The sequence below is a fragment of the Nelumbo lutea genome, chromosome 1, assembly GCF_056320005.1.
Source record: "Nelumbo lutea isolate HS-2025 chromosome 1, American lotus-T2T, whole genome shotgun sequence".
NCBI classification, from domain to species: Eukaryota; Viridiplantae; Streptophyta; class Magnoliopsida; order Proteales; family Nelumbonaceae; genus Nelumbo; species Nelumbo lutea.
This window is the reverse complement of record NC_142684.1, coordinates 181,739,204-181,756,541: the sequence shown is the minus strand read 5'-3', so window position 1 is coordinate 181,756,541 and position 17,338 is coordinate 181,739,204. Positions and strand designations below refer to the sequence as shown.

Here is a 17,338-nt window from a genome sequence, read left to right as displayed (position 1 = left end):
GTTGGTGAGCAGAGCTGATGTGGTAAGATAAGTGTGGACCCACCCTGATGAGCTATCATGTGGGCCCTGCCCTACTGCTGCTGCCGGGCGGTGCGCGTGTCTCGCAGTGCTGCTGCCGTGAGGTGCGTGTTTCTGCCGTGCGGTGTGTGCTGCTGCCATGCGGTGCGTGCTGCGCACTGCCGGGCGGTGTTTGCTGCTTGCTGCGCGCTGTCGGGCGATGCGTGCTGCTGGCTGCCAGGCGGTGCGTGTTGCTGTGCGGCACTGCCGGGCGGTGCCTATTGCTATGCGGCCTGCTACCTAGTATATATACATTAGCTTCACCTTTTTTGTCACTTTCAAGAATACTTTTGATTTACAATAACAAATCCAGTTTTATTAATGTATAATTTGATTTTACTAAATATGAAATTAAGGAGAAAAATCATAATCCAAGAAAGACTGAATTGGTTGGGGTTCTAAAAGCTAGAAAGCAGAACCAAAGTAGAGGGGCGTCTAGAATGGTTGACTTCCACTTTGAAAAGCTAGATATTTTACTAAGAGAGAGGCTATGTACAACTACAAGTTGCACCTCTGGACTAAGAGAGAAAAGAAGTAAAAGATAAAGTGCTACAACTGTGCACTAGCACTATAGGGAAAAGAAACAACCCCTTTTGGACAATAAAAACAACGAGACAAGGCTGATTACACAAGTATAATAAAGGGTATAACGGGCTTACAAATTACCCCCTGGGCCTGGTGCCCCCCCTCCCCGAAACCAAAATTATCCCTTTGTAACCTCTACCCTATCTAGGGAACCTTACATGCTATTTGTTGTAATGTGGTTTGTTTATGATCTATCTCCCAACCGGGGTAAATTGGATCCCAAATCTGTTCCATGTGTTTTTTTGGGTTATCCCTCTTCCCAAAAGGGTTACAAATGCTTCAATCTGGTCACACAAGTACTTTGTATCGATGAATGTGTCATTCTTTGAATCTGAACCCTTCTTCCAAGCCTCTCCTCAGGGGGAGAATAGTGTGAAGGAGGAGAGGCAAGCTCTAGCTCCTCAAATTCCTCTTCCCTTTATTCCTGACTCCTCTCCATTCCGTGTCTTCTTGAGGTGCCATTCTGAATTCAAAGGTTGTGGAGCAACTTGAGACTATACATCCAACACCATCCGACTCCTTGAAGGAAAATCCAGGTACCCTTGTCCCCTTTGATATCAATGAGCCTATTGCTGTTGATGATTCTACTAATGATCTTGATGTCCCAATTGCTCATAGGAAAGGAGTTCGATCATGTACTACTAAGCATCCTATTGCTCAGTTCTTGCCCTATGAAAACATTGTCCCCTCATTTCGTGCCTTTATGACTACCACTGGTTGTGTCTCCATTCCTAAAAGTGTTGCAGAAGCCTTATCTATACCTGAATGGATAGATGCAATGAAGGAAGAAATTAGTGCTCTTCACAAAAACAACACCTGGGAGTTGGTGAATCTTCCTGAAGGCAAGGAGCTAGTGAGGTGCAAGTGGGTATTCATAGTAAAGCATAGAGCAGATGGATTGGTTGAGAGGTATAATGTCAAGTTAGTTGCAAAAGGGTATACTCGGGTGTATGGGGTTGATTATGCAGAAACTTTTTCCTTGATTGGTAAGATGAACACTATTCGGATTATACTATCCTTGGCTATTAACTTTGATTGGGAGCTCCACCAATTCGACATAAAAAATGCATTCTTAAATGGGGATCTGTAAGAAGTCTACATGATTCAGCCTCCTGGGTTTGTAGCACAAGGGTGTGAAAGGAAAGTTTGCAAACTAAAAAAATCTTTATATGGTTCGAAAAAATCCCCAAGAATGTTGTGGATTTGACCAGTAGATTTCACTTGGCTCTTTAACAAATTGGGTTCAAGCAGTGCTAATTTGACCATACTCTAACCAAAAGAATGTTGTGGTATTGGTTTTGTCTACGTTGATGACATTGTGATTATGGGGTATTGGGACTCTAAGATTCAAAAGGTTAAAGAATCCCTTGCTATGCAATTTGAGGTGAAAGATCTGGGATAGCTACGTTATTTCCTTAGTATTGAGGTTACCCGCTCAAAAAAGGGCATCTTCATTTCCCAAAGGAAGTATGTCCTAGATCTCTTGCAGGACACGGGAAATTTAGGAGCAAAGCCTTTAGATTCTCCTATTGAGGAAAACCATCGACTTGGTGATTGTATTGGAGAACCAGTGGCAGATGTCAAGAAGTTTCAAAGGTTGGTAGGAAGACTTCTCTACCTACCAATGACTCGGCCAGGTATAGCTTATGCTTTTGGTGTCCTTAGTTAGTTTATGCATGCACCAACATCCTCCCATTTAGAGGTAGCTGAGAAGGTACTCAGATATCTGAAGAAATATCTAGGAACTAGGTTACTTTTCAAGAAACATGGTCATATGAAAGTGGAAACCTACACAAGTGCAGATTGGGCTGGAGCAGTTGATGATAGGAAATCAACTAGTGGATATTGTACCTTTGTTGGTGGAAACTTGGTCACTTGGAGAAGCTAAAACCAAAGTGTAGTAGCCAGATCTAGTGTTGAGGCCGAGTATAGGGTTATGGCACATGGAGTTGCTGAAGTACTATGGGTAAAGAATTTGATTAGAGAGTTGGGCCTGTCTGTTGATGACCCAATATCTCTCTACTGTGACAACAAGGCAGCCATTAACATTGCAGCCAATCTGGTTCTTCATGACAGGACCAAGCATATTGAAATTGACAAGCACTTCACAAGGGAGAAACTTGAAAAGGGGGAAGTTTGTACTTTTTACATCAGTTCCAAGGAACAACTAGCTGATGTTCTTACAAAGGGTCTTCACTATTTGCGACATAATGAACTGTGTGACAAGTTGGGCATGGTTGACATATATGCTCCAACTTGAGGGGGAGTGTTGTAATGCGTAGTGTCATAGTAGGGGCATTTCTGCCTTTTTCCTATTGTATTTGTTATAAGCTGTCGCCCTAAGTATAAATACTAACTTAAGCGCCATCAGCTGGAAATTTGCATAGAATACTTATCCTCTTCTCTCTTTCTCCTTTCTTTCTCCTTTCTTTCTTCTCTTCCTTCTCTTTTCTCTCTTCTAGTTCTATCGAACTACATTATTTACTGTTCTTGGGATATACCTGAATGAGCAATTCAGGCTAGTTGACAAAGCTTTTGCTTCTCTAATTGAGAATTTGAGTGTTCAGGGAATTTCTCTGCTTAAGGACAGCCAATTAAAAACTTCTTTTCAGTTCCCTTGTACTATCAAACTGGTCCAGCTCATTGAAAAGTTTAGATTTAATCCTTGTAGAAGTGCCAAAAATTCTGCTTTCAGGATATGCCTTGACCTGGTGGGTTTGAGAAGCTGAGCAGAATTTTCCCCCATGATATCTAAAGACTAACTCTATACCTAGATCCTAAATTACCTAAGCAGCCATCTGAACTTTATATTGCCCACTTTTGGAGATGCACACTCAACAATATTCTGCTGTCTGCTGGTTGCAAAACTAGCCAATGTCTGCCAGCTTTGCAAGACAATCCATCAAGACCCCCTGAACTCCTCCCATAGTCAATACTCAGTGAGCAACTTTCACCATGATGGGGTCAATAAGGATGCTAATATTTTGTTCCTTGTTCTAAAAGGTTCTGGCATTTCTTTTACTCCAAATGCTCCTAAGTACTGCCATTTTAGTGCAACACCATATAATTTCCTCTTTTGTGTGTAAAGAGATCCTTTAGGATGAGAACAAGTCTATAGTATGTCTAGTGGAGGAGTCCAAGTAGCAAGAAAGAGAAGGAAAAATGGTTCAACAATTTACTGAGGGAGCAAGAAAAGAATAGGTGATTGACATTCTCTTTGTTCTTCATCAATGGATGCATGAATAAATGAGGGGAGAGGCACCAAGATTTCTGTCTCCATTGGAGCACCTCACATATTCTTCAATGCAGCTTTCCTGCAAAATTTGCATCCATGGCACTTAGCAGAAGGATTGATCAGGACTGATTGGTGGGCCTCCTCTTTGGTGGGCTGAAACATCAAATATTGTCCTACCTTTGTATGTTATGGGCCCGCGCGTAGGATCTTGTCACGGGTTGGTCCACGGGGGGTACCTCTTGCTTTCCCTTGCGCATTCCCTTGCGTGCAGACCCTATTGTGGAAAACTGAATGGGTGATTTGTCCAAGAGACCACCCGAACTCTCCTTACCCCTTTCTTGGTCGAAAAACTGAATGCCTTTACTTCAATTCGTAGCTCCTTAAATAGGAGATTACAGAAGGAAATTCCTTGTTGGATTCAGCTAGGCTAGGGTAATCCAACTTAAACTCAAACTCCTAATTACCTACTCCTAATGGTAACACAACTCCTACTTCTAGTGGCAAACCGAACTCTTACTAAGAAGATAAGATAAGATAAAGGATAAGGGATGAGGAATGGTGTAGCTGGTGGCGAGTTGGCGGGCAGAGCTGATGTGTGAAGATAAGTGTGGACCCACCCTGATGAGCTGTCATGTGGGCCCCGCCCTACTGCTGCTGCCGGCTGGTGCGCGCATCTCGCAGTGCTGCTGCCGTGAAGTGCGTGCTGCTGCCGGGCGGTGTGTGCTGCGCACTGCCGGGCTGCTATGCGGCCCGCTGTGCGTGCTGCTGCCTATGACTGCACCGTAGTGCGCTGCCGAGCGGTGTGTCCATAACATCACACCCCTCTTGGACTACGAGCTTGTCCTCAAGCTCGAAATGGGTGTCGAAAACACCGTCAAAGGAATCTTGGATAGGTGGAATGGCTTTGCCCTCCTGGATCGGGTTCCCACGGAGGGGGTTCCTCTTCATCTTCCTCTTGTGTTACCCAGGAGGCAGAAAAGTCTCTTGCACTTGTGCCTTGCTGAGTAGAGTTTCTCGCAATTAAAACATTGCCCCCTCGCCCTGCATTCTGCCATCTCAGCCCTGGACAAGTGCTTAATGGGGGGTGTAACGACGCTGCTCCCTACACTGGATGCTGATTTGGGATTGGTGCTTGTCTGCGGCTTTAGTTCTTGGCTAGCTGTTGAGTATGGAGCCACTCCGAGTGGTTCCGGGGATGCCCATGCTGATGGAGGCCGCCCCATACTGGCGGTTCCGTGGCTGAGCTGTAGTTTGCGTTTGAAGGCGCGTGCTAGGTTCATGGCTGTGACCAGGTTGGGAGGGTGTTGCATCTCCACGTCCACCCTTAGGGGTTCTGCTAGCCCCGCGGTGAACATGTCGACTTGCTGATCTGCACGGACCGAGGTTGCTCTGGCGAGAAGGGTTTGGAACTGGCGTTGGTATTTTGCCACGGTTCCAGTTTGCTTGAGGTTGATTAACTCGCCCAGCGGGTTGCTTGTCAACGGTGGTCCGAACCTGAGGAGACAATATGACTTGAACTGATCCCAACTAAGTCCTGGTTCTTCCTATTCCACTCGGTAGAACCAGAGCTACGCTTCGTCTGTCAGATGGAATGTGGCCAGGCTGACTTTATCCTTCTCCTCCGTGTGCTGATTACGGAAGAATTGCTCGCAGCGTTACAGCCATCCCAGTGGGTCGCCGCTGCTGCTGTATGAGGTAAACTCCAAACGGCTATACTCGGGAATAACTGCGGCTGTCGGGGCAGTGGTCTGCTATTCGTTGGATGCCTCTGCCCATTCCGGACGGCGACTGTTTGTGTTGGCGATTCCCTCCAAACTCCTTTCTTTGTTGGAGAGGAATGCTTCCAGCAGGCGTCGCAGCTCCCAGACATCTTCCTTGACTTCACGAACCTCCATGCTTGTTTCTGCTATCCTATGTTCCAGTTTGTGGACCCTGGAAGACAACGGCTCTTGTTCCCCCATGGCGGTAGGCTCTGATACCAAAATGTTATGGGCCTGCGCGTAGGATCTCGTCACGGGTCGATCCACGGGGGGAACCTCTTGCTTTCCCTTGCGCCTTCCCTTGCATGCAGACCCTATTGTGGAAAACTGAATGGGTGATTTGTCCAAGAGACCACCCGAACTCTCCGAATGGGTGATTTGTCCAAGAAACCACCCGAACTGTCCTTACACCTTTCTTGGTCGAAAAACTGAATGCCTTTACTTCAATTCGTAGCTCCTTAAATAGGAGATTACAAAAGGAAATTCCTTGTTGGATTCGGCTAGGCTAGGGCAATCTAACTTAAACTCAAACTCCTAATTACCTACTCCTAATGGTAACACAACTCCTACTTCTAGTGGCAAACCGAACTCTTACTAAGAAGATAAGATAAGATAAAGGATAAGGGATGAGGAATGGTGTAGCTGGCGGCGAGTTGGCGGGCAGAGCTGATGTGGTAAGATAAGTGTGGACCCACCCTGATGAGCTGTCATGTGGGCCCCGCCCCACTGCTGCTGCCAGCCGGTGCGTGCGTCTTGCAGTGCTGCTGCCGTGAAGTGCGTGCTGCTGCCGTGTGGTGCGTGCTGCGCGCTGCCGGGCGGTGCGTGCTGCTATGCGGCCCGCTGTGCGTGCTGCTGCCTATGACTGCACCGCAGTGCGCTGCCGGACAGTGTGTCCATAACATTGTACCTCTTTGTACCTCAACAAAGCCTTGCCCAACCATATGGGGTCGGGTAACCTGTTCTGCTATTCAGTTCTGCTTAGTGCCAATATCCATTGCTGAATTATGGGCCCTCAAATAATTTCTCACTACTTCAATCCATGCCATTTCTTCTTGCCCTTAGCTATTCTAGACCCTTCAAATTGCAACAGGTGACCCAACCATCTTCCTCTACATGTGACCCTCAATTACTTTTTCTTATCGGTGCCATAGGTGGTCTTCTCTTCATGTGACCGAATCATATTTGGTCTACTTTTCCTCATTTTTATAACCTATGTGTTACACCTAGATTCCCACAAATATGATAATTTTTTGTCTTACCTTTTCTAGTTTTTCCACTTTCTCAACATTCACATCTCTGCTATACTCATTTTTGAACATGTTTTTTTTTTTTTTTGATTGCGCAACAATCTATTGTATAGAATATTACCAGCTTCACAGTCATCTTAGAAAATTTTCCTTCTAGCCTAAGTGATATTCTCTTATCATTCAGGAAATTGGATGCACCTCCTCCATTTTGCCCGTCCTGCTCTGATTTTGTCGGTGACATCCTCAATCTCTTCCTTATTAGGAATTTAGAACCAAGGTGATAGAGGAGGTTTCATTGAGGTATATCTCAGTATCCGATCATAATTGCACCCTGACACCTACTCATACTATTATTAGAGTTACATTGTATATACTCTGTTTTATTTCTGTTTTATTTCTACTAATCATAAGATCTTTTGTTTCTAGGTAATCTCTCTATACATCTTCCTTTTCATCTAATCCCACTCTAGTTTCATCAATTAATAGCATGCTATTAGCAAACAATATACAACCATGTGATTTCCTCCTAAATATACCTAGCCAATTCATCAATATTTTCATATTTATGTCAAATATTTATTTCTTTTTCAAAAGGAGAAAAAAGAATGGAAGGAAATAGTTTTAGGAAAGAAGATTTACTGCTGTTTGTGATGTTAAGTTGGTATAACTTTATACATCATAATCCTTGCTAGAGGTTGTTAACTTATTGAAGGTTTTAGGGTGGGTGATATGTAACACTAAAAATGCAAAGAACACGAACCCTGAATCTAAGAACACAATGTTCTTACTTTTTATTTCAACCTTCTCTGTCTATGAAGTAATGAAGTTAAAGTAGCTTTTTCTTTAATTTTTTTACCCATAAACTTTACCAAAGGCCTTTTCTTAATTTCTCCTGCATCCTGGTAGAAGGTTTACCTTTCTGATAGGGCGTAGAGATGTAGACAAAAAAAACTATATATATATATATATATATATATATATATATATATATATATAGATAACCCCGATAAAATTTCAAAAAAATAGGATGAAAAATACAATGGTTATTTTTTTCTTCAGAAGAGGGGTCTTTAAGGATCACAATGTTCACTATATTAGAGGTCCAAGCTTTGTTTGGTTTCTTCGACATTTTGGCACATGACTTACCAATTAGATTGTGATTGCAACTGAAATAATACTGTCACATTTTTTTTGCTCATAAATCTTGTTAGTTTTGACATAGATGTCTGCCCTATCAGGTACTTGGGGCCCTATGGTACTTATTTTCAATTGAACGAGAAGATGCATGCTGGCGACGTGCATGTGGGAATGATACTGTATGCAGGGAAAACTTATATTGTGGTGGTGAAGCTAAGACAGGGGTGAAGGTTTCATTTCTAAATGATTCTTGCCCTATTTCAGATAAAAATACAACATTTTTCGATTTTGGAATATTCCTTGATGCTCTTCAGTCTGAAGTAGTGGAGTCAAGTAACTTTCTACAGAAATTGTTTTACTGCTTTTGGTGGGGACTGCGAAATCTGAGGTTTGTGTTAGATGTCCTCTGCTTTTGCTTGAGTTAGAACAGTTTCCTTCGGTTTTTGCACTGAATTGAAATTTTACAATTATCTTTTTCCTAGTCCAAAATGGGTTCCTCAGATGTTTATTAGAGCATTGATTATGCAAGACATTTATCCCAAAAGAAAATTAGTTTAACATGGAAAACGTGTCATATGCCGTTGGTTACTATGCTTATTTATGCTTACTGTGGTGTATGAATGGACTAGAGACAGCATTAATATTGTAGCACAAATGGATTTTTCCCAAAAGATTTCTAATTCTGATATTTCTTGGTGCAATGATAAAATCTTGGTCTGACAAACATGAGAACGTGGGTTTACTTTGTATAACCACCAGTCTACCCCTCTCAATTCTCAAGACCTCAAATATTTGGGACATCATTGGGTAATGAACCTATGAGCCTACTGGTGACCATCATATTTTTCTATCATATTCTTTACATAGTAGAGAGAACAGCTTTTTAGAATGTTGCATGGTTTATCTTCTCAAGGGCTAAGTTCTCATACTTTTAGCAGCAAATCGCCATATTGTAGCATGTTTTTGGAGCTAATGTGTGATATTTTCTACTTTTACTGTTTACAGTTCTCTTGGTCAAAATCTGAAAACAAGTACTTTTGTTTGGGAGATTTGTTTTGCGGTCTTCATTTCTATCTTCGGCTTGGTTCTCTTTTCATTGCTTATTGGCAATATGCAGGTTATTACTGGATCTTTTCCTTTCCACGCTTTCCATGTTTGGGTATATTTTTGTGAGGGTAGGGGGTGGAGCATATGCCATTGAAGAAATAATTGGTCCAAACAATAAAAAAAAAATAGAGAAAAAGTGGTCTGTAAAAATTTCAATTGATTGGATGGTTATGATCATCTGATTTGATTAAAGTTATAAAATCTCCTATGGTCTTTAGACAGTGGATACGGTCAAACTATAGAAAACTGTGGCATTGCATTCAGAAAACTGCACATTTTCTCCTCAGTTTTCCGAAACTAATATAATGGCCCTTTTTTCTTGTGCTGCAACAGACATATCTTCAGTCCATCACTGTTAGATTAGAAGAGATGAGGGTGAAGAGGCGAGATGGAGAGCAGTGGATGTCCCACCGTTTGCTTCCAGACGGCCTGAGGGAGAGGATAAGGCGGTATGACCACTACAAATGGCAAGAAACAAGAGGTGTTGATGAAGATAATTTGCTACGTAACCTTCCCAAGGACCTAAGGAGGGACATAAAGCGCCATCTCTGCTTGGATCTACTCAAGAGAGTGAGTCCTGATTTTATATTTTTCTTGCAACTTATTACATCTAAGTTTAGCAATTAGATGACATGAGCTGTGCCAGCTAGCTCAGGCTTATGATGAGCTCAAAGATTGGAGATTTAGCTTGGCTAGCCTGCCCAAGGTCTTGCATTGCACTACTAGGTATTCCTTACGGCTTATGCATATTATTCTATTACGGTATTACCAAAAAAAAAAGCGTTATTTCAACTTTTTATTAGATTTTACCTACTGACAAGAACATGGATCAACCACAAACTACAACGCATCTATATGGGGATCCTACTTTTGGTTGGTTGCTTGCTTTTTCTTTTGGATGGCACGATTAAGCTTGGATTTGGTCCTCCCAGAGCAGTACTCACAGCCTTTTGCAGCTGTGTATTTGTTTTTTTGACAAAGTGCAGCTGTGTATTGGGAATATTTACATACTGATATGCTTTTTATTCATTGGGAAATATTCCCGATGCACGGCTGTAAGGGAATGTGAGAACGTGTAAGGACGGTTTTGTGAGGATCAGATCCGATTTCTGCACGATTCAAAAAAGCGGGGTCCCACTTTTGGTTTTAAAATAACAATGGTTGTTTTCCAAGGTGCTTGTTTTCAGTTTTTATGGAAGAGTGGGGGTAGGGGATGCTATATTGCATTATTGCTATGATGTCATATACTCGTACTAAAGCATTATCCACCTAAGCAATAAGAGAAAAAAAAAAAAAAACTGTTTCCTGTTTATGAACTGTACACTTTTTAATTGTTTTTATTTTTTAATTTCACATGCGACCACGGTCGCAGCAGATTTCTCCTGTCTTCCTGATCTTGAAAATGAAACACCGCATTAGCAAATGGCAAAGTAATATTTCCATTTTGAGAACACCCAAAAAACAAGTACTACCTGCTTTCTGAATTCTGTAAGAGTGAAGATGTATCAAATTTTTAGCCAGTTCTGGGTTGGGCAACTTCATAGTTATTCGTAGCTATAAAAGTAGTGGTTAATTATTTAGATGCATGACCTTTAGGTACCAATGTTTGAAACAATGGATGAGCAACTGTTGGATGCGATGTGTGATGGCCTGAAGCCAGTGCTCTACCCTGAGGAAAGCTACATTGTTCGTGAAGGGGACCCGGTTGATGAGATGCTCTTCATCATGCGAGGCAAGTTATGGAGTGAAACCACCAATGGTGGAAGGACAGGATTCTTCAACTCCGACTATCTCAAGGCTGGGGACTTCTGTGGAGAAGAGCTGCTCACGTGGGCTCTGGATCCTCACTCCTCTTCAAACCTCCCCATCTCAACCCGAACCGTGCGAGCCCTGACAGAAGTTGAAGCTTTCGCTCTTATGGCTGATGACTTGAAGTTTGTGGCCTCCCAGTTCCGGCGGCTCCACAGCAAGCAGCTCCGGCACACCTTCAGGTTCTACTCGCAGCAGTGGAGGACATGGGCTGCCTGTTTTATACAGGCAGCTTGGCGTCGGTACTGTAAGAAGAAGCTGGAGGAGTCTCTACGTCAGGAGGAAGATAGGTTACAGAATGCATTAGCGAAGGGGGTTGGGAGCTCCCCAAGCCTTGGGGCCACCATCTATGCTTCACGATTTGCCGCTAATGCACTACGTCTCCTAAAGCGTAATGGTGCACGCAAGGCGAGGTTGCCGGAAAGAGTACCACCCATGCTGCTTCAGAAGCCGGCAGAGCCTGATTTTTCTGCAGAAGATCGTTAGCAATAGCAAGGCGAAATGCTGATCTCCCCAGTTGTTCTGATGTGCAGAGAATTGAGTAAAAAATGGGGCTTTTCAGATCTCAATGACATGGTCATGGTTCTTCGCTTCTTCCACACAGTAATGATGCTCCCTGTTTGTAATATAAAGTAGTGTGTTTTGCGTGTTTGTGCTTGTATACGAAAACTGGATTTGTATATATATCCTTGGGTTTTGTCTCTTTTCTTTCTTTTGGCAGAAAAAAAAATTATATGATAGAAAAAAAAATGTGAGTTAAGATTATTGAACTCTGCCCAAGCCTTTTCTTTATAGTTTATACTGATCTTCATTCTTAAGAAACATGACGTTAGTCCTAGATCTGCTTTTTGCAAGCTCGGTTCTCCCCACAAGCAAAAACTCTACGTCTACTTACACATAATCTAAGCACGTATTAGAGAACATCTCTCGTCTGTATATGTTAAATTCATAGGAATATATTTTTAAATGTGCGGCTGGAAGTGTAGGCGGCTGCGGAACCAATCACAAGTTAACATCACATTATCGCTACACGCCTACACCTACACATGGCTATTATGAAACACTGGCACTGGCATGCTTGATTGTGATTGGTTAGCCGTCTGTTATATATGTCTATATCCGCAACAGATCTTTGATTATGCGACAAATTCTACATTACAATGAATAAATTAAAGCTTAGGGACAGTTTTGGTTGATTTTTATGCTTTGAAAAATAAAGGCAGAGACAAATAGAGGGTGTTCTATAACATTGAATACTTTTATTTTCATTTGTTTTTAAAATTGCCACTTCAGCCAAAAAAAATGGTAATTGGAAGTGTTTTATCTTGATGGTTTTCGACCTATTCACAGGCCCAAGTTTTGGTCTCATGAAGCAAAACAATGTTAGTCACAGTTACACCTATTATTCATTGATTTTAAGGAATACGAAAAGATCGTAGAAGTCTCTCTCCCCTCCCTCATCTCTCTTGCTTTTTTTTATGCTACGGAAAATTTATTATTTGTTCTAAATTTTATTAGTTATTTATTTATTTTTATGTTCTCCCCTTGTTCTTCATCTGTCTTCATCATTCATATATTTATAGAAACAAGTTTGTCTCCATAGATAGTTAAAAATGAAACAAGATATTTTCTCATTTCTCCGTAATTCATTCAAAGGGAATGAGAGTGCTCGATTGTTTGGTTTCAAGAATTAGGTTTAATCCGTCGAATTCGAATTAATTGAATATTCGATTATCTAAGTCGAATTCGAATTTGGTTTTTATTTTTGAATATCCATCGAATATCGAATCGAATACGAATCATCAGTTTTGTAATCGAATTCCAATTCGAATATAACATGATTTGATTCGAACTCGCTCCGTTTACAGGCCTAATAACCAAGAACATGTTTCTTGTGTTTATTTTCCAACCAAATTGTCATGTCTTTGAAACCCATAGCAAGAAAGACAATTCATATTGGAGAAACACCCCCATAAGTTGTAACTTGTAAGATGTATTTATTGATTCTAAGTGGGTGTCTGTATGTACCAAGGTTTTAAAAGGCTAAGGGCGAAGGCAAAGCGATTGGATCTTGAAGAGACGAGGTGTAAGCCTTGAGGCGGTTTGAGGCATAAGTCTCAAGCCTCAAATAAAAAAAAAATTATGGGCATAGTCCATAAACAACAAAAACAATAAAAAAAAGAAAGAATTGAAGTATCATATAATTATTTATGGCTTAATTTGTATATTAATGGTCTGATCACCAATGACCAATAATTCTTCAAATTAAACCAGCACTGTTTTCCTAAAGTCATTAACAAATGTACCTTAACAAACACACAAACAACCCAATAGACAAATAACAAAATATGGATCCTTGATGTGCAATGTCCTGAATAAAAAGCAAATTAAGTCTTCAGAGAACTGATCTTTATTTCTTTTTTGTTAAATGCTCATGGATTAAAGGAAAAATGTAGAGAATTGAAATGCTCATGGATTAAAGGAAAAATGTAGAGAATTGATACTTCAGTTATTTACTACTTAAACAAGTTGACAGGGATAAAATACTGAACTATTTTTAGTTAACATAACCGCTATACTCCAATAATCCAAAAGCAATAAAGAAAGGAAAAAAATGATGAAAGCAAACTCAGAGAAGAAAAAGAAAAGAAAAAAAAAAAACAATAGAAATTTGAAATCTCAATTTGTCGCTAAAAGCATATTGGACTTCATAGAAGATGTGAAGATGTTTTAAAGGATAAGTTGAAAAATTCTTAAACTTCCATAATAGTAACATTAGATATTTACTCTCACAAGCTGCCCAACCCAGGACAGCCAAAAGACATATATAAAGCCATTTATATATCAATCTAGTTTAAGTTTTTAAGCAAAAAAAAGTTTCATCGGTTTTTCTTGAGGTGCAATTTATCGTGGCTATGACAGGGGATGATTCAAGGATGTGAGGGCAAAAGAAAACTATTGTTAACCTACTAGAAATTGGCCGAATGTTTACCAAGAAACAATTAGGCTCCATTTGGAAGGAGTACAAATACAAATGTGTAGAGCGCAAAACCTTAATATTTTGTATAAATTTGTATTGTAGTTATTTGTATTTGTATTCCTTCCAAATTGAGCCTTACCAAATGTTTCAAATATGGTATAAAATAGAAATTTAACACTTCAGCATATTATGTATTTATGTTGAGAGTTGAGACCTAATCGTGGAATCTACTTCTTAATGTGGTTTTCTACTTTTGCCTGCGGAAGCCTTGAACAAATAACCAATGGCCTATCAATGTTTATTAATTGGGAAAATTCTTGATTAGTATCTGTACTTCGGTTCAAATGACAATTTGGTCCCCGAACTTTAAAATGCAATAATTTAGTATCCAAGCTTTCAAAATGTGACAATTCAATACCTGAATTTTCAAAATGTGACAATCCAATACCTCCAGTTTGTTAATCCGCCGTTAAGTGACATTTGAAAAGTAAAAAATGCCCTAAGAATGCCATCTAATTCTCTTTATCAACCACCCAAACATTGACAATAAAATGAACAGTCCCAAATTCTAGATTCTTCTAAACAATCACCAACTTTTTTGACTAAAAGAGGCTAGGATTTGGGACTGTTCAATTTTTTGTCAACATTTGGATGATTGATAAAGAGAATTAGATGGCATTCGAAGGACATTTTTGACTTTTCAAATGTCACTTAACGGCTGATTAATAGACTGGTTAATGACAGGTACTGGATTGTCACATTTTGAAAGTTTGGGTACTAAATTGTCACATTTTGGAAGTTTAGGTACTGGATTGTTGCATTTTAAAATTCGAGGACCAAATTGTCACTCGAGCCAAAATACAGGATACTGATCGGAAAATTTCCCTTATTAATGGGTAGGGTAAAAGACGGAAATCTATGAGTGGCTGTTGATTCTAAAGCCACCAAATCCTCTTCGAGCAATGCAAAAGAAAGAAGAAGACCAGAAAAATTGAAACGTAAATACAATAATAAAATGAACAAATGATGCAAGCATAGAAACCTCAAAACTTGGAAAAGAAAGAAATTTTGAGTTTAAGAAGAAGAAGAAGAGAGTATGTTACATACCTGCAAGCTCCAAGCCTCCAACCATTCTCTTTTTCCTTGTTGTTCAATGGTAGAGAGAGTCTAGAGTAGAGATTAGAGAGAGACGTCATTGGAATTCCGTGGTCTACAAAGAAAGGAGGGTTTGAAAGAAAAAACAGCCAACCCAAAAGCCCTAAATTTTTGTCTTTTTTTGTTCGTTCATGTGTTATCTAGCATATAAGGGCAACTTTTGGGGTTTAATATCAACAAAAGTATTTAAAAAATAGGTTAATTTTTAAAATAATATCAATAAAGGGCAAAAATACTATTCATCTTCTTCTTCTTGCCATTTGCTCATCAGAGCCGCCGTCTGCCGCCGCTCGCCACCGTCGTCCGCTGTTGCCCGTTGCCGCCTCCATCCACTTTCACCTCAGCCTCTGGCAACGTTGCCGGAGGTGGGCGGAGGTGGTGGCGTTGGACAGAGAAACCACCAGCGCCGTCGTTGCCACCTCTGCCTCCGGCCACCCCCGGCAATGTTGATAGAGGCAAAGGCAAGAAGAATAAGATGAATAGTACTTTTGCCCTTTATTGATATTATTTTTAAAAAATTAACCTATTTTTAAAATTTTCTTAAATATATTACTTTTATTAATATTAAACCCCAAAAGTTGCCCTTATATGTTATTACCCCTTATTAAATTTCAAAAGACCTGGGATTTGAAATACGTGGCTTTGACCGATACTCTTTGAAGCGACCACAAGCTAAAGGCTAAAAGCGTGCGCCTTCAACAACTTAAGGCATGTACCCTAGCGAACATGGTTGAGGCTACTGACGCCAAGCGTTTTTGTACCGCCTCGCCTTGAAGCGTACGCCTTTAGCCTCGCCTCAGTCGCCTTTTAAAACTATCTTAGTACTTGTTGACACAGCCTCTGTGTTTAAAAAATCCAATGGTTGGTTTGGTTATTGTTTTGGTCGGATGGAAAATAAGATGAGTTTAGATATACTGACCACAACACATTGTTGATATTCCCAATGTGTGCCTAGATGAATATGAATGTAGCCAACAATGTGTCATGATCAGTATATCTAAACTTGAATAAGATCACTGGTTATAAGATGGTAGGGTAAAGATGATGTGGTATTTGGGTGAAGCTTACTAGGTGGGCTCTTGTGGATAAATAAAAATATGTTTATCTAGATCCCAAGTCCCACTTAATCTTAGATAACTTCATAAGTTGGAAGGAAAACAACAATAAATCAGTAAATCTTATTGTATAATAAGAGAATATGTGCTGAAAAGTAGAGAGAATATCAAAACAGAAGAGTGAAGAAGAAAAGATCATAGCCGTCTCCTAACCCCTAACCCCTAACCCCTTGCAAGATATATTCTATTAATTGTAATTAAGAAAATTACAAGTCTGCCCTTGCAACGACGGCAGTAATAATAAACAAACAGAAGTAGTAAAGATGAATAAATAAAAGTGGGCCTTAGGCCCATTATTACTAAAGCCCATTTAGCACAACATAGAAGAGAAAACATATTAGTACTCATCCTGATATCTCAATAGTTCCCTTTAAGCTGAGTATTAGTGTCAATCATGCCCAATTTGCTTATATAGGGCTGCAATTTAAGCTTATGAGCATCCTTAGTAAAGATATTTGCCAATTGATCATCAAAAGCAATAAATTGTAGATAGTTCAGATGCAACTCTCTCTCATATAAAATATCTATTTGCCTCAGTTTGTGTTTTTCATGTTTTGTTTTGTTTAGACATGAAGAGCCTACAGTTACACAAGTTCTATTCCGTATCTCCATATTTCAAAAAACATCAAATGACCATCTTAATTACTGAGTCACTGGGAAAGAACTTTAGGCTCAGTTTGGAAAAAATACAAATACAAATGTGTAGAACGCAAGACCTTGTATTTTGTATGTATTTGCACTGTACATATTTATATTAGGCTTAATTTGAAAGGAGTGCAAATATAAATATATAGAACACAAAACTTTGTGTCTTGTAATATTTTGTATGCATTTGTATTCATTATCTTTACATACAAGCATATTATAATATGATCATAGCACATTTTAAAATCTAATCTGGTTCAATTATTGGTCATATCCAAATCCACTTTAAATGAATAATTCAATTTCAAATTGGATTAAATCTGATTCATATGCATTCATAAGCTGACAAGGGACCTTTTCTAGCAAGAGTCTCCATTTTGCACCATATGTTACAACACCTAGAGGATTTGTAGCTCCTCACCTTTTTGCCCAATTGCCACTAAGGCTGCGTTTGATTGCGACTGGGAGTGCATATGGGCTGGGATGGTCAGATCTCCAATGGGTAA

At 40.1% G+C, this 17,338-nt stretch overlaps 1 protein-coding gene across 5 annotated transcripts in view; it reads left to right on the top strand.

Moving 5' to 3' along the window:
- Window positions 1-11,710, top strand: part of LOC148879636 (cyclic nucleotide-gated ion channel 1-like) — a 47,327-nt gene extending 35,617 nt beyond the window's left edge. For all 5 annotated transcript variants that reach the window (XM_088961233.1, XM_088961235.1, XM_088961232.1 and 2 more), the window contains 4 exons: window positions 8,123-8,409; window positions 9,027-9,138; window positions 9,462-9,698; window positions 10,725-11,710. In XM_088961233.1, the coding sequence (XP_088817359.1) occupies window positions 8,123-8,409; window positions 9,027-9,138; window positions 9,462-9,698; window positions 10,725-11,423 (1,335 nt within the window). In that variant the 3' untranslated portion in view covers window positions 11,424-11,710. The remainder of the gene's footprint in view (window positions 1-8,122; window positions 8,410-9,026; window positions 9,139-9,461; window positions 9,699-10,724) is intronic.
- Window positions 11,711-17,338: the final 5,628 nt, after the last annotated feature.